General features: G+C 38.4%; 1 protein-coding gene and 1 pseudogene across 1 annotated transcript; both read right to left on the reverse strand.

The window, feature by feature from the left end:
- Positions 1-829: 829 nt before the first annotated feature.
- LOC103721336 lies at positions 830-25,639 on the reverse strand (annotated as a pseudogene).
- On the reverse strand, positions 15,034-19,371 carry LOC120111628 (glutamine--tRNA ligase-like). Its single transcript, XM_039129246.1, has 4 exons — positions 19,084-19,371; positions 18,900-18,997; positions 15,452-15,587; positions 15,034-15,367 (listed from the first exon to the last, which is right to left on the reverse strand). The coding sequence occupies exons 1-4, from the start codon at positions 19,186-19,188 to the stop codon at positions 15,251-15,253; spliced, it is 456 nt and encodes a 151-aa protein (XP_038985174.1). The 5' UTR covers positions 19,189-19,371; the 3' UTR covers positions 15,034-15,250.
- Positions 25,640-25,646: the final 7 nt, after the last annotated feature.

A 25,646-nucleotide genomic window follows, 5' to 3' on the forward strand; every position in this document is an offset into this window, starting at 1 on the left:
GTGGGGAAAAGGCGCCCAATGCAATGGCTGCAAACCTAGCTTTCATATCTAAAAAGCTCGAGTTGTAGCAAATCACTAGCTGAACAATGCTTTCCAGCCTATCTAGTTTTGCTCCTCCACCATACGATTTTTTTTGCCGCTAAAAACATAGGCAAGAAATTCATGTTCTGCATCTTCACAAGCAGCAGCATTAGACGCACACAAGGTATACCAGACTACGCGATCACAACCCTCCTCTTAAATAATAAAAGATTCTCGGTTTGAAACTTAGATAGTGCACAGGTAATATCTGAGCAGATCTTAATACATAAATCTATGTTAGATATATGGAATACATCCAACTTCCAATTCCCTGGCAACCCATTCACAATAATTCGTACAATAGGGAAACTGGCCAGCAGCCAATTTGGGGTGGGGCACGGCAACGAGGGACCTTGAACTGCCGAGTTCAGGCACAGGATATTGCTGTTGCTGAAATTTCCAGATATATTTACTCTGCGGCAATGTAGATCATGAAACTTCCAACCAACACATACACACTGCAGGAGGGTGGGGAGGTTGTAATCGCTAATGATAGCATCCAGGCCCATCTCCCATGGGCCACCAGTGGATGGTTACTCATTTCACCAAAATGAGTACAGGTGGCAAAAATACAAATATTGGCATCATGTTGGAAAGGAAAAAGGAAAAAAAAAAAAAAAGACAAAATTCCTAAACGTTCATCTATATTTTTGACGACTATTACTTTCAGCAGAGCTGCCTTCATTTCATGTTACAAATGTAGTTACAAAAGAAATGCTCAAATGGCGCATGAATCTATCTGTTTCCACCTTTGGAATAGGAATCGCGAAGTGTAACAGTTCTATTGAAAATCAGATTTCCTGGAGCCGTATCAGGATCCACAGCAAAGTAGCCTGAAAACAGAAAAGAAAGAATTGCAACACGAAGCAGAGTCCAAAAGAATGCAAATAATTAGGTAATCCTCAGTTCAGTAGAGAGAATTGCAAAAATATACATTCATGCAGAATTGCAAGTTTTGCATTCAAATAGTTCAGTTCGGGTATAAAGCAAACTGGGAACAGGAAACCAGATGTTACCAAGCCATTCGAATTGAAACTTCACCAAGTACAGCACTAGCAAGTGAAGGTACTGCATTTGCTTCTGGTCTCACATCCTTAGAACAGGGATTCAAATCAGATAGCCAGTCCTCCAGTTCGGCAGGATTCTGATGTGCAACAGTTTTTAAGAAGAACTTATCACACCATCATTTGTCGAAGAAGACCAAAAGAAAACAGGCAACTGAAGACAGCAATACCCACCTCTGCAGTAAATAATCTTACTTTGTCCTTGAGCGGATCAACCCCAGGAGAAAGTTGAGCAACCCAATGAAGAACACCCTGCATTAGTTATCAAGAAGATTAATTGATTATCTATTATCTCTGGAGTTGCCATCTGTTATGTGCTTTTCTGATAACCATCAAAAACCAAACTAGAAACCTTCGGTTCTGTTTTCTTTGAAGGATCATACTCAGCTCGAATCTCAACTATAGTATTTGAATTGTTCCCATATATAACTTCTTCGCATTTTATGAGGAAGGTATATCTGCAATTTGGAAAGAAAATGAGGAACAAACACTTTGTATACATGCAGTTATTTTAAGTACAGGAGATTTATGTAAGGCCCATGATAATCTTGTGAATCCTTGAGGCGAAAATGGGAGCGTTCGGTGTATACAACATTTGTGAAAGGAACCTATAGCGAGACCCTTAAGACGTTGATTAATATCATGTAGTAGACTTTGTCAGTTTAAGCAACAAAAATGAATGATGAAAATATTTATCTTACCATGATACAAGAAGTATTCTGCGGTCAACAAAAGCAAAATGTGAACTCGCATCTACTACGACCCAAGCCAAATCTTTCCCAGAATAGGGAAAATATCGTCTCTGGCTGTTTCGTTAGCAGGAAAATTTCTTGGCTTAAAACAGAATAAGGAAAATAGATTTCCATACTTATAATTCGCCGCAGAGCAAACAACTGGAAAGCTGATTTTCCAGGAGAAAGTAATCTCTTAGAAGACAGGCCAAAGATTTAACTGAGAAGGGGCGGGAGATGAAGAGATGGTCAACCGTTTCCATAGTCTCCGCAAAGAGGACAACCACCAAAATATTTTCTAGTTTTTTTTTCTATAAATTGTTCCTTGCTTTAATCCTGTTGTGGAGACAGTGCCAAGGACAACAACATTTGACTTTTGAAGAGGCCTCGGTTTTCCAAAGTGTTTGAGCCAGTTTCCATTTAATGCCTCTAGAATTAATGAAACGGTAGAGGGAAGCAGAGAAAAAATCATCAGCTGAATTAAGCTGCCAAATGATGCTGTCACAGTTGGAAGAAAGCTGGAAATTAGCGATGATGGCATGCAACTGAATGAATTCTTCGTGTGCTACCGGAGGAAGGGTAGAGCAACATCTGAGATTCCATACCTTGCACCTGAGACTAAAAAGCTTATCAACAATACCAGATTTAAGATAGCAAGCCTGATAAAGGTGGGGGAATAATTGGGCTGAACATGGGCCAGGCCGGGCCGGGCCACTCCCCTACTCATTTCGTCCAAAATTTCATTTTGGGCTTCAGGCTGGGCTTAGATCCTAAAACTTTTGACAATTCTGGTCCGAGCCTCTCAGGTCTGTGCGTCCGTCAAATTCATACTGAAATGCTTTGGCCTGATTTAGAGAGGCAGCCGATCTATAAAATTCTGCTGCGTTGAATTGCTAATATGATTCTTTCATTCAGTAAATGATTGTTGGACCAGGACATATATGATCATATAGACTTGCTTGCATACCTTGTACATATGGCTAAAATGATTTCATAGATTGCGGCTCCACTGATCTAGCATCGGGCACCTGGATGCATGCATAAGAGAGGGTTTTCAGAGTATCTGAACCCAAATACTTCATACGAAAAACAAATAGGAGTCAAAATAAAGATCTACACTTTGATATTGATTTATATTGTTTAGTTTTCTTTTAAATCTAGAAATAGCTTATTTTTCAGTTTTCAATCATGCAACGTTTAGTCCAAAATTTAATATATGGTATGAAATCATTCTCATAAATCTGCAACTGAGTTTGTCAATTTATTAAGTTGCCACGTGGCGGGCAAAAGCCGCCCAATGCAATGGCTACAAACCTAGCTTTCATATCTAAAAAGCTCGTGTTGTAGCAAATCACAGCTGAACAATGCTTTCCTGCCAATCTAGTTTTTCCCCTTTAGCCCAACTTGAAACCGATTGGCCCAGCTTGGACAATCTGTTTGGGCTAAAAATTGGGCTGGCCTGAATCTGATTGGATCTCAATCGTTCAATGCCTCACATTGTAGCTTCACTTTTTTTTTGATAAAATATTGTAGCTTTACTCTAATGATTAGAAACTTGCTTACCAGAAAATCAAATTCATAACACAATTGGAAATGGCATTTCTATTTTCTAAGCAGCTCATAAATAAGTACTCACTGGTGCTAGGTAACTGCTCATTCCCTTCGCCATATGTAAAACTAGAAGAATATGCATGGAAAGGAATTTCTTGCTGCAAAAGCAGCTCAATCAGCTATCAAAGAGAAGTTGATGAGCCTGAAATTGGCCAAGAAATGCAAAGCATAAATCACTTGCTCAGAAGGACCAATAAAATTGGTCTTTTACCTGCAAGTTGAGGGACTCTACCATGAGGTATGGCAATTTATACAAAACATGGACCAAAAAAATGATAAACCAACAAATCAACCCCATTGTAACACCTTATGAGGGATTACATTCAAAAACAAAAGAAAAAAAAAAATAAAACTTGTAACAATTAATTGACAGATTAGGAGCTACGAAACGGTACCTGGAACTTGAAAAAATTCAAATTCCAGCCACAAACACTTTTTTTATTGTGCTAAGTGGAAGGATTAGCGAACGGTCCCACTCTGGATTAAGCCACAAATGAGTTGGACCTCTTTTATATACTTCAAAGGATATCAATGAGACTCCCATTAAATGATGAATAAAAATATTTAACAATTAAAAAAATAAAAATATAATTTTTAGAAAATATTGAAGATTCATATGGTTAATTTCTGTGAACTTTGCGATGACATCAAGGATAAGATGCTAAGGCCCTACAAATTGCTTGGACATATTTGCGTCCACACTTTCTCAGAAAGCAATTGAGCCAAGACCGGTTGGGGGTCTCCCAGGTCCTTCCAGCGAGTGGTTTCACATTTTCTCATCACGTCAGAATGCAGCATCTCAGTATTCTTTTCTCTGAATCTAGGAAAAATGAGACCAAGCGACTAGTGAAGATCGAAAGGAACCAAAGAATTAAAGAGAAGATAGAGAAGGAAGAGACAACTGGCAGAACATGGAGACTCGGGGGACCCTCATAGAAATGATCTCGCTTACAGTATAGAGACCAGCGCAAAAATGGTTAAGGTTCTCGGCGCACTGTTCCTTATCACTTGCGTGCTAAAAAATAATCACGACCGATAGTGATCTGTTCCTGATACGATCCAAGACTTTGGCCAAAATAAAAACCTTTCTTCCGATGCCATGCTAATGATATTTCCAATTAGCTATGCTCTGGCTAGGTCAACTCAGTATGTCCTCTCAGTGGCATGGGGCACGATTATTCGGTAAAGCGCACCAGAGATGCTTTTCCTGTGACATAATGCTTTACGCACCTCTTGTGTCTGTTTCCAGCTTCTACTTCTTTTTTTTTTTTTTCTCCGTGGAGCCAGCAAACTCATAGAATTGCAGACTGAGCTAAGTCTATATCTACAATTATCCAAAAATAGCTTTGAAGTGGAGTTTTTTTTAATTAAAACTCCAACAACATATGTTTTGTCCTTGAGAATCTTTAGGACTTCAGAAGGTAGGCACAAGGTGGGCATATCATCACTTGTGGACTCCACCAAGTCATTCGCCCAATAAAGAGTAGAAATCTATTTACCTCTAGCCACCACTAGAGAACTCTTGGACAACTTCCATTTACCATCACCAAATTGGTTGTTGTAGCCTTCATCATCTAATTTTCCAGTAGAAATTAGATTAAGACGAATATCCGGTACATGTCTCACATCTTTGAGCAATAATTTGCAACCAACATTTGTTTTCAAGCAAATATTACCCATTCCAACAATTTAAGAAACACCTTCATTCCCCATCCGAACATGCCCAAAGTCACCTTTGGTGTAGAAATTGAAGAAATCAGCACGTGAGGTAACATGGAATGAAGCACCAGAGTCAACCACCCAATTAGAGTCTTGACAAGTGAAATTAACATAATTGTCATCACAAACAACCAACATCTCATCGCCCAAAGTCACCACCGTGGCGTCTTCTTTCTTTCTTTCTTCACTTTTCTTGCTAATTTTGGCTTTAAGCTTCCAACATTCTTTCTTCATATGCCCTTTCTTGTGACAATAGTGGCACTCAATGTCTTTCTTCGATTTCGAATCTTCCTTGGAGCTATCACGATTTTGATCTCAAATGTGAGGCGTTCTACTTATACCTCTTCCATGCCTATTAAAAACAAGTGCCTCTGAGTTAGAAGAATTGGATGATTTTCTTCTAACCTCTTCATTAAGCAAACCACTAGTCACTTGGCTCATAATGACTTTGCCATCGGGTGTTGAGTTACTAATTGTCACAACTAAGATCTCCCAACTTTCGGGCAACGAACTAAGGAGCAACAAAGCTTGAAGCTCATCATCAAATGAGATACTCATGGTGGCAAGTTGATTCACAATGTCTTTCATCTGATTCAAGTGCTCCGCAATAGATCCACTTTCCTTATACTTCAAGTTCACCAATTTCCGAAACAAGAAAGCTTTGTTAGTTGCTGTTTTTCTTTCATACAAGCCTTGAAGCTTCGTCCAAACCATGAGCCGAAGTCTCGGTAGAGACATGGTGGAAGACACTGTCATCAATCCATTGGCGAATGACACCAACGGCTTTTCAGTTAAACTTGGCCCACTCCTCATTTTTCATCTCTTTGGGCTTCTTCTCATCACCTTCAACGGGTCCATACAAGTCTTTGCAAAAGAAAAGATCCTCCATCTTGATTTTCCAAGTTGACCAATTGCTTCCATTAAAGCTAACCATGCGACCCATGTTGCTCTCCATGATTTACACAATCTCTACAAAGCTGGCTCTGATACCAGTTGTTGGGAAAAAATGACTCCCCACAAGTGTAGATCAATAAAGAGAACAAAAAACAAAACAAGAACACAAGAGATTTTTACGTGGTTCCCTCAATTGAGGTACGTCCACGGGATCGAGGTCCAATTTCACTAACTTTGCAGGATTATAAAGTGTTTACAAGAGACACAAATGTCTCATAAAATGACAAGCGATTTGTAGGCCAAAATAAAGCTTTTGACAAAGGAGGAAGTAGCTACACAAAAGCTCCAAAACAAAAGAGTGAAATGTTGCTGGAAAAACAGAAGAGAATAGGCACCAAGCTCTTCAAGTCACCGAAGAGACACAAAAATGCAGTCCAAGTAATAGCTTTAAATTCCAGCACACTAATCTGAATTTTTCCACTCCTATTAGCCCTTTGGAATCCCAAAAACCAACTTCCAAAGAAGCGCCAATGTTCCCCAAGTTTGCCTTGAAACATGTAGTCAAAGAAGCTTCAATTACCCAAGCAAACATTGAATAACCAAGTGTCTTTCCAACAAATTTGAAGATAACATATCTCACAACTTCCAAGCATAATTAAATGCATAAGGAGGGATGCCCAACACAACTTGCACTTTTTATTCCCATGGAGCTTGTTCAGACTGACATTATTGCTCCAGCGGAAGAAAAGCAGCATCTTCCACACTTGTTCCAGCTAAAAGAGTACCATTCTAAAGATGCGTATAAAGCCGTTCTTCCATGACTGATTAAGTTTTATTTTTTTTTTGATACAATGGCTGCTCACACTGCTCTAAGGTGAGTGCAACCAATAGAGTCGATGTAAAAGAGATTGCGTAAGCGTGGAGGGGCGGTTACAAAACATATCCAAAGGATCTCTCCCGAGTGGTGAGCAGCGAAGGAAGCGACCCAGTTTGCAGCCCTATTTACATTTCGATATACATTAGCAGCCTGAAATGAGTCACAGTCTCCCGCTATCTTGTGGATATCCCTGAGCAGTGGGTGGCTATCACCCCTCCACTTCTCATCCCGAACCCACTCGACCACCATTGCTGAGTCTCCTTCTAGGAAGATATTGTTAGCCCCTAGAATACATCTCGCAAAGGTGATGCCCTCCCAAACTACCCTGAGCTCTGTCCTAATGGTTGTCGTGTCATAGGCCAAGATAAAAACTTTTCTTCCAATGCCATGCTAAAGATTTCTAGTTATCTTTGATTTGACTAGGTAAATTCAATATGTCCTCTCTATGGTATGGGACATGATTATTTGGTAAAGCAGACCAAAGGTACTTTTCCTGTGACATATGTTGGAAATGTATTACCTAAAATTTGCTATATCGTTATTTTATAATAGTATTATAAGAGAATAATTTACTAGAATAAAATTAGAAGATTGAAAAGAGCTTGCCTGGATCGAGTCGTATGATATACACTATCCTAAGAATGTGATTCATCTCCTACGTGCATATTTGCGGCGATCTCGTCTCCAAGGTACCACAATCTAGCTCAACCCAATCCTCCTCTAACGAGCATGATCGTTGTAGAGGCTTGACCCTACCGACTCCTTCAGATGCTTAGAAAATAAAAAAGATAAAAACAGAAAATTGAAGGATGGAAAAACTCTATGTTCCTAGAAGAAACTCTTGGAAGACGGCATACTAGTGAGAAAAAGAGAGATCGAATTATTTTTGAATTAATCCTGGAGGAGTCTATTTATAGACTCTATCCGGAATACTGAAGAGACACGATAGTTTCAAAGATACGTAATGTTTCAAAAACACCGCATCTTTTAGAAAACCAGCGTTCTTTTTCGAAGAGTCACAACTCTTTTGAGGAGGCACCTCACAAAAAAGGTATTTTAAAGTATTTAAAACAACTAAAGTAGAGGGGATAAAAAAATTTAAATATTTTTTAATTAAAACTCCAGCAATTTCCACAAAAGATTTAAATTTTTGAAAATCATAAAGTAGAATAACTGAACAACTTATATTGTGCAATAGGTGAGGTATCCTGTGAACTTGAACCTTACTTAGTGTTGATAGTATCTATCTGAAAGACTATAGTGGATTAGACCTTGAACTAGGTTCTTTAACTCAGACTTCTACTTATGATATATACAGTACGAATTAATTATGTCTTTATATGGTCAACGCTATTTAAAGGCCTTGCGCTTAGTACCTTGATTTTTTATGAGAATTTTATTAGGATTAGTCCAAACCCCTAATCGCGGCCTATACGACACTTCTTATATAGGTAAGTCCTCCAATAGTATTTGTGACCTAATACCCTACAAATTTCTAATCTTGGACTCATTAAGAGTATAACTCACCCTTGCTAATATATATTTTTGTTACTGATAAGAGCAGTCATCATAGGGATGGGAGGAGATATACTTCGAAAAATATACTTTAACACGATCACTCAATTAGTTTCATTTCTACCATATTGAACCTTCTTCATAGAATCTCCAATTATAAAGATTGAATATCCATTGTCGGTGACCAAATATTAGGCTTAAGCCCCATCCCCCTTGATGATTCTAGGACTTCACTTCTAGACAAACTCTTAGTTAATTCATCTACCATGTTTTTAAAAATACTCGACAAATTTCAAGAAAATTATATTACTCTTTTTGAGTTATATTAAAATTTATGACGAATTCGGATATACCAGTTCATTTTTTGTTAGTACTCTTTTGGTTCATCAAGTTTTGAGTTAGATTTTAAGTTTTGAAATAAATGCAATAAAGATCAATAATATCATTAAAATTAAATAATCACACTAAGAAATTGTAACTTTGTAATTTTTGCACGTTTTTCAAAGCAGTAGCAATAGGTATTTTGAAAATAACTAATAATATGCACAGTTTTTAAAGATGCAAGAGTTTTCTACACCGATTTTAAAGATGCAGAAAATTCTACACCGAAATTAAAGATTGCAAAAAATAGTTTGCACAGAATTTAAAGCTATAGAAAATCTACACGGATTTTAAAACTGCAGTAATTTTCAATATAGATTTTTAATCTGCAGAAAATTTCTGCACTATTTTCAAAGATACAGAAAATTCTGCAAATATTTTAAATATACAAAAAATTTCTGCATCATTTTTAAAGTTGCATAAATCTGTTTGCACAATTTTTAGAGCAATATGACTTTCTTAAAAGACTGATTTTGTGAAGAAAACAACCTTCTGAATGAAGTTAAGGCTTCCAAATATCTATACAATTAAACTAAATCTAATTGTATGCTATCAAATTAAATTTTGATAAACAAATATGTGTGTGTGTGTGTGTGTGTGTGTGTGTGTATAGCAATTTCTAGTATAATCAAGATCACGTTCTTAGATTGTTGAAAATATTGCCTAGAAATTACTATATCTCTATTTTGTAGAAGTATTATAAAGGAATGAACTACTAGAATAAAATTAGAAGATTGAAAAAAGCTTATTTGGATCGAGTCGTGCGCCCTAAGAACATGATTCGCTTTCTACCTATAGGTTTGCAGTGATCTTGACCTCAAGCTACAATAATTCGGCTTAACCCGATCCTCTTCTAACGAACAGAATTGCTGTGGCGGCTTGATCCGACCAACTCCTTCAAATGCTCAAAAAATAAAGAAGATAGAAAGTAGAAAGTTGAAGGGTAGAAAAACTCTCTCTATAAAAGAAACTCTTGAAAAACAGAGTACCAGTGAGAAAGAGAGAGATCGGATTATTTTTATATTAATCTTGGAGAAGACTATTTGTCGACTCTATCCGGAATACTGAAAGATGCGATGGTTTCAAAAATACATAATGTTTTAGAAACACTGCATCTTTTAGAAAACCAATGTTCACTTTCGAAGAGTCACAACTCTTCTAAAAAAGACGCCTCACAAAAGAATATTTTAAATCATTTAAAACAATTAAAGTTTAGAAGATAAGAAAATTTATTTTTTTTAATTAGAACTCCAACAACATATGTTTTGTCCTTGAGAATCTTTAGGACTTCAGAAAAGGTAGGCGCGAGGCGGGCATACCATCACTTGTGGACTCCACCAAGTCATCCACCCATGAGCTAGCCACTGCAACTCTTCTCCACTTTCCTGAAGAATTCTTAAAAATAACCTAGTCTAAGTGATTTTCCAAAAGCAAAAAGGATCCACAAGAGGTAAATGGTGAATGAAGGGTCGATGGCAGAACATAGAAGTCAGTCAACCTTAGATAAGACATGGTAGGTACAATAGAGGGATGTCAAGAGCCGTAGAGCAAGGGTAATGAAAATTCAATTTTCTCCCACCTGCGCACCACTTGTGTCGGTTTCCAGCTTCCACTTTTTTTCCCCATGGAGCTAGTTCGCATTATTGCTCCAGTGGAAGAAAAGCAGCATCTTCCACACTTGTTCCAGCGGAAAGAATACCAGTTTAAAGAGATGCAAATTATTATTATTATTATTATTTTTGGTACAATGGCTGCTCACACTGCTTTAGAGTGAGTGCAACCAACAGAGTCGATGGAAAGGAGATGGCGTAAGGGTGAAGGGGCGGCTACAAAACATATCCAAAGGACCTCTTTCTAGTGGTGAGTAGCAAACAAGGCGACCTAGTTTGCAGTCATGTTCGCCTCCTGATACATATAAATAGCCTAAAATGAGTCACTGCCTCTCACTATCCTGCGGATAATCCTGAGCAGTGGATAGCTATCACCTCTCCACTCCTCATCCCGAATCAACTTGACCACCATCGCGGAGTTCGCTTCTAGGAAGATATTATTAGCCCCTAAATTACGCCTCGCGAAGGTGATGCCCTCCCAAGCTGTTTCGAGCTCTGCCCCAAGTGCTGCCATGTCACAGGCCAAGATAAAAACTTTTCTTCCAATATTGTGCCAAAGATTTTTAATTATCTTTGATTTGACTAGGTAAATTCAATATGTCCTCTGTGTGGTACGGGACATAATTATACGGTAAGCGTACCAAAGGTACTTTTCTTTGTGTTCTTAAAGCTTGTCGTCTCCGAGGTGGGTGGTGGTTAGAGCAGTGCTTCAGGCCGAGGAGGTGACTTTATGCGCTGCTATGTGTTTTCTTGAGATGGCCAGGGACATCTGGGATACTCGCTTCGCTGTTACAGCGCTCAGGTTCGCTCTCGTTTCTTGGGTACCTCTACTCCCTGATTTTCTCAAGGTGAACTTTGATGGTAGCATGTCGGCAGACGGAAGGTCCGGAGGTATTGGATTTGTGATTAGAGACCACCATGGCAGTTTGGTAGCAGCAGGGGGTCGGTGCATGCCAAACCTTACCATAGCTGGGGCAGAGCTTCGAACAGCCTGTGAGGGGATATCGTATGCGAGGCGAGTGCTCGGTGTCGAGCAGGTGTACATTGAGGAAGACTCATCTATGGTGATCGAGTGGATACGGGGTGCGAATAGGTATGGAGATGGTCACCCACTTATTCGTGAGACATGGAGGTTGATAGTGGAGTGGGGTGTGCACCAGGCTCATATTTTTCGAGAGGCAAATAGGGCAGCAGATTGGGTTGCCTCCTATATTGCACGTCATTCTTGAGAGTTCTTATGGACGCCCACAGTAGAGCTTCCATCCCTTTTGTACTTTTTACTTTCTTCTGACTTGGCAGGATGTACTCACGTTAGAGCTATATGAATTGCCGCTTTTAACCAAAAAAAAACAAAGAAAAAACTTGAATAGGATTAAAAACTGGCGGTGGGATTTGAGCCATGATCACTTAGTATGCCTTTGTCACCGAGGGAAGCAATATTCCTTTCATTGTTTTTTATCTCTCACTCCTGATGGTGGAACACCAGAGCATTGAATCAGTTTTCATTTTGATTCAATATTACCCAGAATAGGACACAGGTTCAGCACACAATCTTGTGTCTCTGACAAGGAGATGATGATGTGTAGAGTTGGATTTCATTACCCTCTTGGAATTGAATATAGAAGTTGATTCTTCGAGTAAGTCCTTTTTAGGATTACCAAAACAAAATGCAGAAAAGCAGAAATCCTCTTTGATATCAACTTTAAATTATTCCCAATCTATGCTTTCTCGCTTAAGTACATAATCTATTGATAGGCCACCTTTATTATTAAAAAAAAAAAGCATAAGATTACATCAAGCTCGCTTCTTACATAAACAAACTAGAAAAGTAGAAATATATATAACCGAACTTTCTACTCGTTATGAGGCAGATTTGCTCCCTCTTCAAAATTTCGACCACCGATAACCCGTCTTTAACTGCCTTGAGTTTATTGGCAACATCTCGCATGTCCTTTCGTTCTTTGGGTGATTCTTTTGAGCACGAAAGCCCAATTCCAAGTAATGAAGTAATGCATCTCCTCGTTCTCATCCTGGCAGCATTTTCATTTCTACTGTTGTTATTAGCTTCCTCGCATTCTTCTTGTAGTATCTGGGGATCCAAAATCTCCGTGATTCCTTCTGGAAAAGCCGTGCTAACAAATTTATGAAGATTTAAACCATCCTTGAATATGTCATCTATAGGTTTCTTTCCCGTAAGCATCTCTAGCAAGAGTATTCCATAGCTATATACGTCTCCCTGCGTAGAGATTTTGCTGCCCATCGCATATTCTGCATTTTATTGGTACGTCGGTTGTAGAGTAATTGATATATAGTTTAGAAATGAAGATAATTATTCATTCAAAACAAAACATAGGCTTATGTCATGAAGCAATCCATATAGTTATCTGCAATTTCATTCAAGTATGCATATGAAAGAGCGATGAGAGAATAGTTTTGAGCTCTTACCTGGTGCGACATAACCGATGGATCCTTTTATCCCCATCCAACTTGTTGAATTCTTAGATGCTGCAGAGCTGGAAGTGGAGAGAAACCTTGTTAAGCCAAAATCGCCCACATGGGCGGTCATATCATTGTCAAGAAGAATGTTGCTTGGCTTGAGATCGCAATGAACAACAAGCACTGCATTGCCGTGATGTAAATAGTTCAAACCAGAAGCCACATCGATGACTATGTTTAACCTTTGAGTAAGGTTCAGCTTCTTTGCTTGGTCATGTTCGTGAGCTTTCGGATGCAACCACTCTTCTAGGCACCCATTAGGCATGTATTCGAAGACTAGAGCTTTAAAGTCATTACCTCTTGAATCAATAGTCGAGCACGAAGTAATGATCTTAACAAGATTCCTGTGGCGCATGTTTCTTAAGGGTTCACATTCGGCGCTGAAACTCTTTAGCGCTCCAATTTGATGAAAGTTGAATACCTTCACAATGATGATATTCTCTTCAAGATCTATTTTCCCTTTATACACGGAACCAAAACTTCCGGTGCCAACCAAGTTGTTTGAAGAGAAACCATTAGTTGCTCTGTGGATGTCCGCATAAGATAATTTCTTGTACTTGCCCCCCATATTAGAGACAGAGAGAGATTTTTCACCTGTCTTCCTTGGTCGACAAAGAATGGCCAGCAAACATAGCATAAGGACTATAGCGGCACCTGCAATTGGTATTGTAACCTTGAGGAACGTCCTCTTTGAGGCTTTGACAGAGCAAGGCGGCAGCTGCAAATCTGGATCACCGCCACAGAGCCTCCTATTCCCGTGGATAGAAATTTCGGTGGCATTATCGAAAATATCACCCTTTGGGATTTCGCCCTCAAGATCATTGAATGAAAGATTAAGGTAATGCAGAGAACGAAGGGACCTAAAGAAATCTGGAATTGGTTTCGAGAAAGATCCAAGTCCACCATGCCTTTCAAAGATCCAAGTCCTTGAGGAATGCTGCCTTCCAAAGAGTTGCCTTGCATGTATAGGTGTTCCAAATGCTGGCAAGCACCTAAGGTGGAAGGAATGTCACCGGACAATCGGTTCTCAGAGACATCTAAATGATCCAAGTTAATCAAGTTGTCTACCTCCATTGGCATGGGCCCAGTGAGATAATTATGTGATAGGTCGAGATATTGTGCAAGAGAGGAGATGCTGACGAGTTCCCTTGGTATTCTTCCAACGAGAGCATTGTGGGAAAGGTTTAATAGTCTCAAATTTCTGCAATTTTCGAAGCTTGCAGGGATATTGCCGCTTAGTTCATTTTCTTGCATATAAAGCTCGTTCAATTGAGTGAGATTGCCAATAGTAGAGGGGATCGGTCCTGATAATTTGTTTCCTGATAAGTACATCACAGGTAAGTTCTGAAGCTTTCCTATGGTCTCTGGAATTTCTCCTATGAAAAGGTTTTGATCAAGATAAAGCACAGTTAGGCTAACAAGATTCCCTATCTCTGCAGGAATGGGCCTAGATATTTGATTTTTCCCAATCAATAGCCATTCAAGCTGTGTGGAGAGATTGCCTATCGAACTAGGTAGTCGGCCCTCAAATTTGTTTTGGTACTTTTTACAATAAGGACCGACAATGAGGGAGAGGAAGGAGGGATAGGGCCTATAACATGGTCAAAAGTAAGAAAGAGCACAATGTTGAATAGAGAAGTAGTTAAAGAAGCAGAAGAAGAAAAAAAGTTTGTCATGCACAAGAGCTATTCCTCCATCATATTCATACCGAAATGCTTTGGCCTGATTTAGAGACGCAGCCGATCTATAAAGTTCTACGTTGAATTGCTAATATGATTCTTTGATTTGGTAAATGATTGTTGGACCAGGACATATATGATCAGGAGTGTTTATAAAAACCCTTATGTATATGATGGAAATATAAACATATTGTGTATGACAGGAAGAAATGCAGGAACATAATTATTAGAATGCTCAGATCTCTAAAATAGTAAATCTCAGACAGAATAGCCACTACATCATGAAGGCTAGGATAAATAGTTTTCAAACATTCATGCATCAAGTGGCGAGCATGCACTATGATAAAATACAGCATATAACAAAGCAAATATGTGTAATGCACGAAACATAACTAAGGAATGGACTACTACATTATTTTTCTAGGACAAAGAAAGGTGACACAAAAAAAAAAAAAATCAAAAAGCAGTGTCAGAATGTTGCTTGAACTGTCACTTAAAGATTCACTGACAATGTCACAATCAGAAAACATATCACAAGAAAGGATAAAAGGAATATACAAACAGTTCTCAACATTCTTGTAATTCCAATTCCTCAAATGAAAGCATTAATTGAAGTTGCAGACACTCCTCGCCGTCTCAACCCAGCTAGTGTCATTAGACGGGGATCATCCCATCCATCCACCCACTTCTCAGTAACTAAACGGTTCAACTACAATAGGGGGACAGAAGAAAATTAAACATTTATCATATATTAGGAATATTTTTATTAAACAGGACATATAGGGCAACACACCTTGCGCTTAGACATCACTGTATTTGATATATTTAACCGTGAGTATTTCCAAACATATGGCTGATAAAGGCCCAAAGCTGCCAATAACCAGTAGTATATATGAAGGACGACGAATCTCAAATTCAAGCGAGCATAGCTTCACAATATAACAGCAAAAATGTTATTCCAACACATGGCAAACATACGGATGAACAACCTTATATACCTATACAACACACCTAAAGAACAAGTCTCAGTCAAATTTACATCAAAAAACCAATATTACTGCCATTTCAGGGATAATCCAATATCATACATTAGAAAGTCAAGCTTCCTAAAAGGAAACAAATATATAGCAACATGAAATCAAATTTATCACAGCTAGGAAAAAAAAATAGGTGTATACGTAGCAACAGTTAAGATGATCACAATGACCAAATATCTATCAAAATTTACAATATATATACTAATTGAAGCTAGAGACTACTCAAAGGTGCGAAAAAGAGAGAGCAAAAGCAAAGGCACCATACAAGAAATACATCATATAGAAAAATGTCCCAAGCAAATTTGAAGCAGTGTTAAGTTGTAAACCAACCACTGCTTGTGGTTCTAAGATTTCCTGTCATAAAAAATTCCAGGGCATAACATTTCTAATTGATCCATTGGTTGACTAGGGCAATAACAGGAAACTTGCAGTCTACATTCCAAGGAGAGTAACCTCTCTATAATCGGAATTTCATTTCATGGGTGACTTATAGAACAAGCAACAACCTAGGAAGCAACCATTGAAGACAACCATAACTAGGCCACACAAACACATAAGCATAAAACTTGATTCTGTGCAAAACAAATGTTCATGAATGAAATAGTCAGTAACAGAAACGGCTTATGAGATATGAGTCATGATTTTCCTATTTAGAAGATACAGATCATACGAAGGTAAAACAAGAACCTCTACTTCATATAATACTGATTTAAAGATATGGTGTCACGCCCCAAACCCATCACTCGGGTCGACCACTTGACACGGCCACATAATCCCTAAAGTAAAACCCTAGTGATCATGTAAGGCCTAAAAAGGTACAATATTCACAAAAATGCCAAAAATTAACGATTAATGTATTTAAACCAAACCAACTAAAATGTACTTATTGATTACATAATTTCAAATGTCCATAAATAAAAGATAAGCTAACTTCTAACTATCTAGCAGTCTGACTCCAGATCGATCTCACTTCTTGTCCGCCGACAGATTCTACAAATCCAGTGCCTCTGAAAAAGAAAATAAGTATAGTATGAGCTTTTCCAACCCTGTAAGAATCCCAACAGCCACACACAATAATAATAATAAAATAATCAAAGTAACAAATAAATATCATTTCATCATTTCAAAAGCTCAACAAACAACAAGTATATATAACCAGTACATATACATAAATCCTTTTTACACATTATGTGATCCACTTTCGTATTACTCTGATTTTCAAGTTTTAAGATTTTTCACTTTCTGGCTTTGGACTAACCAAGATCATGCTCCAGTCCAAGACTGCACAAATCCCACGCATAAGCTTGTGGCAGCTATCCCACACGTAAGCCCGTGGAGGCTATCCTACGCATAAGCTCGTAGAGGCTATCCCACGCGTAAGCCCGTGGAGGCTATCCCACGCATCAGCTCATGGCAGCTATCCTACGCATAAGCTTGTAGAGGCTATCTCATGACAAGGTTAGTCCAACCCATTTTACATGTCTAGTTTTACATGTTTAATCACATTTCAATCACATCACATATTTTCATAAATTCTCAAAAATATGTTATTTCTTTCCAATTTAATTATTTCAATATTTTCATAATAAACAAAATGCACGCCTCATAGGTATCATATCAGCTCATAAAACAAATAACATAATTATAAAATGAATCCAACGATAAATCAAATATATGCATAGAGGTGCTCAGATGTAGGGATTCTTACAGAAATTTGTAGACTGACTCAAATACGGATCCGAATCACAACCTACGAGCTGGGGTGCTGAGTCCCCTGATCAAAACCTCCTCTAAATTATTTACAAACTAAATAATTTAATATTTAAATTATTATAAATCACAAACTAAATTATTTAATATTTAAATATTCTAAACCATAATTTACAACTACTTTGGGGCCCATCATCAGATCCCCAAACATCTTAATCCCTCTAGATTTAGGGCAGTCGGGGTGGCCCGACTCCCACCCTTGCACCACCGACCTATGTCGTCGCCAGCCGTGGCCGCCGCCATACCGGCGACGATGGCCGGTCTCGGTGAAAGGACAAAAAAAGGGGGTGGATGAGAGAGAAGGGAAGAAGACCCTTCTCTCTTCATAGATGTTTTTTTTTCCTTGGTCCAAGGGTATAGCCATGGTGGCTGCCCTCTCCTTCCCCAACCCGGCAACACCTCGGCCACCACTGGCCAAACCATCGCCGGCCGCCACTGTTGCAGTCGCCGGCGATGGTGGCCGGCCAAGAGAGGGAGGAAGAAGTGGTCTCTTCCTCTTCTTCTCCCAAGAACCGGCAGGACCCCGAGGGAGGGAAGAAGAGGTTTCTTCTTCTTCCTCCCCAAGAACCGGAAGGATCCTCCCCCCCCCAAATGGCATGGATCCCAACCAACCCGGTGGCCGGTGGCGGCAGGATCCGGAGGAGAGGAGCCGAAACAGGGGTACCCTGTTTTGGATCCTTCTCCGATGATTTCATCGGCCAAAACCCAATCCAACACAGCCCTAACCCTAGCAAAGGAAGCACAAGGGGTGAGCCATGCATACCTCGGTCCGATGGGGGTGTTCCGGCGACCTTTCCGGCGAGAAATTGGAGGGGAAAACCTTGAGCAAACGCGGATCTACACGCACGGATCCAAGACCTCTTCACCAGATATGTGGGGAAGATCTTCGTTGAAGGGAGGAGGGCTTTAAGGCCTCCTCCGCGGCCGGCCGGATCTCGGAATCGTCGCCTCTCCGGCGCTCGGTCTCCTCCGGCAAATCACCTCCCCCCGCCTTCGGCTCCCCCTATCGCTCCCTCTTCCACAATCGTGCCTAGGGCACGATCGTAAATGATGATGGGCCCGGCTTCTTCGGGCCGGCCCATCAATCCCTTTTTTTTTCTGGGTTCTCACATATGGAGATGGATTTACTGTATGAGACAATACCGTGATTAGCTTGTACATCTGGAGCAATTGCACAGACTATTAACTGCATACTGCAAGTAATGGTGCAATTGCAAAGATGAGAGAAACAGCCGCATCAAATGGTAATGGTTTGTGAAGGTAGATGAAAGCCATGCTTAATAATTTACCAGATACATCCATGATCAAGATGGTCAAGTTGTATGAAGGTTTATTATCCATAAATTAAAAATCCATAAATTGTATGGTGTAAACACATTGCAAAAAATGTTTAAACAGGGACTGTGAGGAGATATCGCAAAAATAGAAACTTACTGAATGTGTGATGTTTTCAAGAGAATCCAAAATGCAGTGAGCATAATCATAACTTGGATATATACACCAGTTGTCACCCGAACGTGGATGGGGGTGACCTGTAACAAATAGCGTGCCAAGGAACCAATCAAGATAAGTTACAATGGCCTGAATATATGAAAATGTTTAACAGGCGAAGACTTACCTTAATACGATAAGCTATCAAGTCATACATATTTTTATTCTCACTCTGCATATCTTGCTTCATCCCAAGTGTTGCCATGCCCTCATCAATCAACCCCCACTTCATATAATCAAAACTTCAATGATTCTGCGATTGGCCTATCCCTCCATGGACTGTTCATCTTTTTCTCTCGATATTCCTTGATTTCTTCAAGGCTCTGATTAAAAACAGAAACAAAAGAGAGAATTCAGAAGAAAAGTTAACACTGTTCTAAAAATCTGACAACATTCCATTTAACTGTTAATTTCTTTGCAGCGCTATTATTAAGGAGTCATGCGTTCCTGGTGATCAACATAAGCTAAACCTCTGTGTATCAGCTCGACAGCGAGATCATATAAGTCTTGAAAGTAGTCACTGGTATATGTAACCTGAAAAGGTGAAAGAAAAATGTTATTCAATGTCAAATAAGCAGAAAAATAGTTTGATCAGAAACATTATAGACCTTGAATGGCTGCCAACCCATCCACTGCACAATTTCCTGGATATGATCAATATATTCAACTTTCTCGGCTTCAGGGTTGGTATCATCAAACCTAGCATCACAAAGGACAAGCACGGCATATCAACTCAAACGATCTTAGTCTTGAACATAAGCTATTAAAATAGTAGCAGAAGACTGCCAGATCCCCAATAAAGGGTGGAAAAACATGGCAAATGAATCCCTAATTCATATCAAAGTATACTATCAATAACATCTAGATCTTGCCATGTGGCATAGGCTTGACTTGACCTAGTTGATCAGCCAACTTCAAAGGTTTCTAATGCTTTTTCGCCAAAGAACTGCAATGCTGGAGGAAGTTTGCATGCAACACAGTGCAGAAGTATTATGAAAATAAACCAGGAAATGTGGTCATGTGATATATTGTGAGTTAGTAAATTAGCTAGAATAAAAATTCATAATAGACATTGAAATGCATTTCAGGCACAATATCTCAGTCAATATTCTCAGAGGTCTTTTTGTGCCTAGCCCTGTCCACTAGCAACTAGTTTCAAATTGTGGTTGTGTTCATGTTGAATGATGGCAACAGATAGTAACTATGGGCAATGCAGCACATCCAAGTGAAAGAGCAAAGCAATTACAATAGATGGCCAGATATAAGTGCTCATAACATATATACATGATGGACTAAGAAATCAAATTATAATACCAGCATCAATGTAGAAGACAAGCATTTCCAATTGGCTACTTCCTAATCAATAAAATGTTGCTCATATTTGTCTTCTATTCTGTCAATTGAAATTATCCTAGAAAGACAAAATACATAGGAAAATTGGTTAATAAAAACTATCTACAGTACAATACTGCATGCAGAGAAAGATAAGGAATACCAGTGTCCAGCTAAAATATAGGGCAGTCATTTCTTTAGCAAAAATCTACATACACGGAAATTAGGATAACTAAAGAATGAACTATATATATATTATACACAGGCTATAAGAAGCAATCAAGTGGAACTTGAATAAATCATTGATGAAAAATACTATCCGATGAGACAATTCCTTTTACACTTACCTTAGATAGCATGATCCATTTCTCTCTTTTGCCAGACCAAAATCAATAAACATTGCCTGTACTATGCCATCAGATTAGGAAATGACTATCTTCTATACAATTTGGACACCAATGTTCTTATAATAGCCAAATATAATTACCTTGGCATGACCAATATGTAGATATCCAATAGGTTCAGGTGGGAAGCGAGTGAGAGCTTTTCCTCCAGTTGCTTTAAGATGCCTCTCTAGCAACTCCTTTGTGTTGTGAGCTCTCCATATAGCCCCATTTCTTTATCTCTGTGTGAACCTGATACATCAACAATAGCTATCTAATTATAGGGATAACTTTACAAAAACAAATGAAAGAAATTAAAAAAAAAGTTTTCTTCTACACAACATGATGCTGAACAAATCAACAAAGCAGAGATGTGACCAACTTGGACAAAGAAAATTAAATGTGACCATTATCACTCCAAGAACATATTTTTCCAGAGAACATTGATGAGAAGTTGAAGTAGCAGAAGCTCATGAAAACGGATTATGAACTAAACCAGGACATCATGTAATACATGACACATCGTGTGCATAAGAAGTCTAAGTGTGTTAGAGATACCTTGGAATTTTCCTCTGGTTGTGGAAATATATTGAAAGGGTTCACTTCCTCTTCAGAGGGTGGGACAGATGTTACTACTGCATTGGTTTGATTCTAACAATAAAAAAAATATATTCAATGAATAATTATCAGAACCCAGAAAATGATTTTTATTAAAATCCTACAAACATAACGTACCTCAACTTTCACAAGTTTTTCCTTCTTCTTTTTCAAAGGCTTTTTATCATCAGCTGCTGTCCTCTCACCGAGGATCCTACGAAGCTTTTCATCAATCATTTCCTGTCATCAAATTCAAAAATGAATAAAAACCCAGTGAAGCAGTTATATTTGACAAGATAGTGCTGAATGTTTTTTGCATGAATATAATTGTAAGACCTTCACGAGTTTAGCATCAGCCCATGGATGCCGCTTTCTAACTTGTCCACAAAGGTTCCCAACTGGAACAAAAGGGTGAGAAGAGATAATCAGCTTTATGAAAGAACTAGAATAGAAGAAGAAGAAGAGAAGCAATCCAATAATCAAAATATGGCAGAGTGACTATTAAATTCAACCATATTCTTTTATCCTTTAGAGATTGTCTGATCCAGAATAATTAGATGGTTAAATTCCACACTTTTTGTTTTCAAATTGTCCGCCCCATATATTAGTTATTAATGTGCCAAATCTGATGTATTTTGTTAACTAGCTAACAAGCCTAGGAAACAATGAATATGGAGATGAGGATCCTAGTATCCCTACCTAACAATGAGCACATTAAGAAGCCTAACTACCTATCCGGTACTCTGGTTGTCAAATGAAATTCGGTTATCGGGCCATGGGGGCAACCCGATCATGAAATTATCAGTTATTAATTTTGTTGAGTCACTGGATTCCAACAGTGAATAGAGGGTTATTGATTGACAAAGAAGGTCAACAGTATTCAAGGCTAAGTAGGATTATTTATCAATTCATATTTAACAAGAAGCAGAGCAGCATGCTCGATCTTCAGCATGTTGACTTAAGATCCAGCTCGCAAATGTCCTGCAACATTATAAGACCACCCCAACACCTCATCAGATACATAACAGATTAGATATGATCACCAACATATTTGTTTTTTATGTTGTTTTGCTGTAAACAATTTACTTTATATTACTATTAAACATGGGGTTTCATGCTCAGCCTAGGAAATAAATGTTGCATTTTCCACCCTTAAATATATGACATACAAAGAATACAAGCAGGCATTTGTGAGTTGCCTGTGTTTATTTCATTTTGTTCCATGACTAGAAAATTTAGAATAAAATGAGCTCACAAGTTTATGCATCACAAATAGCTTGCTTGAAAATAAATGCGGACAACTTGAATTACTCTACTCACTACAGCTAGTATAGATTGGTATTATCAGAAGATAACAGATAGCAGATCCATTTGAAGCTTAATTTACAATAAAACCAAGGAACATCAACTGCTGAAGATAGGAATGAAGGGAAGAATAACTAATACATATCGCACGGGTCTATGAAGCCTTTTACGGAAAATCTGTAACTGTTGCGAAAGTTTGGCACGGCTGGGACTCATGATAAGAAAAATAAGAATTCAATTACTTATAAAAATTTTAAGCATCCAGAACAGTTACAAAACTGAAATGCATTTCTTTTAACTATGAATCTAATAAAAATGAATTGCAGAGGTCGCTAGAGCCATGTTTTCTGCAATATGATTCTGGTACTCAAAAGACACTCAATAATGCTCAAAAACTCCGATGCTAAATGATGAAGGGCAACAGACTATTTCAGCAAAATGAGGATCCTATAGCACTTAGAGGATAGTGCCTATAGTTGATCTTGCATGACTGGCTTTCGAGGAGTGAATCACAAAAAATAGTATAGCTGCAACTGAAATATACAAAAGCATAGAATTTTTTTAAAAGAAAAAACCATTTATATGATAGCGCAACTCCAATATGGCATCCATATTTTCTTCCAGGACTGCAGTAACTGCTGACTGAATTTCTTCAATGGAGACCTCCATGCCTGCATGTCAGGGAAACAGAGTTAGTTATTAAATAAAATATAAGCAAAGCAGAAAGTCCAGCTAATCATTTAAACATTGATTACATCCTTGTTGAGAGTAATATTATAAGAGTTGATATATATATATATATATATATATATATATATATATATATATATATGAATCCTAAACAACATGGAAAAGTGTCCACCAATCTATTTCTTGCTAGGATAAATTCTAAAGAAGCTTGATTACGTTGAAAATATTCTTAAATGTTACAACTCACAATGCAGATCAACTACAGAAGAATACACTGAGTGTACGCATTAGGTGACTACATAGCAAAGACATGTTGTGTCATTGAGAGAGGTATAAAAATAAATCTTCAGCAAGTTCAGCATTCCAAATTTTCCCAATTTGTGGGCTAGTAAGATCTCTGTCCAAAACATTTGGTTTTTCTCACCACTAGAAGACTCTCAAGTAACAACCTCCTTACAATCAAACTCAAACTGACAAACAAATGGGAAATAAGTTGGTAGGGAAAGTTATGCTAGCTGTTCTCTCTAAAGCCCTCATCAGAAGGGGCATGAGAGAATCCAATAAATCCACTAAAACATTTTGCATAAACTCTATGTGACTTGTACATCATGGCACTTTCAAGTTACGAATAGGAGTCATATGACTGTGAAACTAACAACATCTATGAGAAAATAACATCACTAATAAAATAAAGCTATCAGTTTGAAAAAATTGCAAATATATGATCTTTTAAGCCTAACATTAAATGATTCTTATAAATTCATGAAGTTAAGACAACTTCCAATGAGTATTTATGCTGCTATTATACAGTTAAGTTTTATAAATATAGTATATAATGCCCAGTCATATGAGAAACCATTGATAAAGAAAGCAAGAGTTTAACTACAATTTCTCGCATAAGAAACAAGTAAAATAAATTAAAAGGATAGACAGCAAGAATCAAAGAATATAGGAGGTTTCATTTAAATTCCTACGAGTCTTGATGGGCAACTCTCACAGCAAGTCAGCAACGAGAAGTCATGTCTAGAGTCCAGAAAATATAAACAGTTGCTTGCATGACCACATAGAGATCTTAAATTATAGCTCATCCAGGCCCTAAAAGTTCCTAGATCTAGTCATCTTTCACGTCCTTGGACACTATTCATGATCAACATCAGAATGACAATATGCAGAAAAAACATACCTACACCACAGGTTTCTTCAAAATGTTTCAATTGAAAAGCTTCAGGGCCCACATTCGAGAGAAATGTTAGTGCTGCATCTAGCTGAGCAGGGTTCTTTATCTGCAAAATTTGTCCATAAAGCAGAAACGAGAAATTGACAGATCACAGCCTCAGAAAAGGCACAATAATAAAAAGAGAATTTAAGAAAAGAATGCATATAAAAAGCAGATCGTTCCAGTTTTGCAAGTACAATCCACTGTACAAAACAGTTTATGCCAGTTTCAATGCAATAAGTTCTTTAAAATTGTTCACTTGACATATGAATGAGGAAAAGATCAAAAATTGCGAAGATGTCAACAAAAGGAAAATTTGACGAAACTGCAAAGGTATTACCTTCAATGAAATAATGTATTCAAGTAAAACTGGCCGGTGGATGAGTGCATGGGCTGGGTATTTCGTTGCGACCTGCTCAACTAGAAAGAACCAACATTAGAAATCACTCGGATTCTCTGCTTCGCCACATATAACAGCGACCAAGATTACCATGAATAAGAGATTCCCAACGGTCTTGCTGCATCCATCTACAACTTTAGCCTGCAAGACATACAATAATTTCATATTCAACGAAGCAGCTGATCCAAAAAAAAAATTCAAGAACTACCGATAGAGTAGATTTCAAGAATAGAAATTTTTCAAGAACTCAGCATCGATTCTTCAAAGAAAGATCATTCGGAACCAAGAGCCAAGAACAAGAGAAAGAAAGCAAGAAAGTAAAAATTTTCAAGAACATAGCATCGGCATGTCGAGTCTTCAAGAAAAGATCATTTAAAGCCCCAAAAAGAAGACAAAGGAAAAGAGAGCATGGAAAAGATCACATACCTCTTTGATGACCGCCGTAAGGTTTGCGGTCACCTTAGGATTTACGATGGCGTTCTCCGCCGTGCGGCGGTCCAATCCGATGGACAGGAACATGCCCAAGGGCTGAACCTCGCCCTTCTTCCCCGAGACCACCATGGCCGCCTCTGATTCTTTTCAGAGAGAGGCGGAGTGGGGGCTAAGTGAGCGAAAGAAAGATTAGAGGAACGTCAAGGAGAGAGCGTTTTATTCTCCTTGATCGGATTTATGTCAAGGAATGGATTTGACCGTGGACGAAGACGGCCAGACCACCGGCACGAGAGCCTTGGGCCGCATTCGATCCCTAGAGCCCCCAAAAGGGGAGC

Source organism: Phoenix dactylifera, chromosome 8 (assembly GCF_009389715.1).
Source record: "Phoenix dactylifera cultivar Barhee BC4 chromosome 8, palm_55x_up_171113_PBpolish2nd_filt_p, whole genome shotgun sequence".
NCBI lineage: Eukaryota > Viridiplantae > Streptophyta > Magnoliopsida > Arecales > Arecaceae > Phoenix > Phoenix dactylifera.

Coding starts and splice junctions, on each gene's coding strand:
- LOC120111628 (XM_039129246.1), bottom strand. CDS start 19,188: ATGAAGTGGGGGTTGATTGATGAGGGCATGGCAACACTTGGGATGAAG. Junction 18,998..19,083: donor TGATAGCTTATCGTATTAAG/GTAAGTCTTCGC, acceptor TATTTGTTACAG/GTCACCCCCATCCACGTTCG. Junction 15,368..15,451: donor CAGTGATGTCTAAGCGCAAG/GTGTGTTGCCCT, acceptor CCCCTATTGTAG/TTGAACCGTTTAGTTACTGA.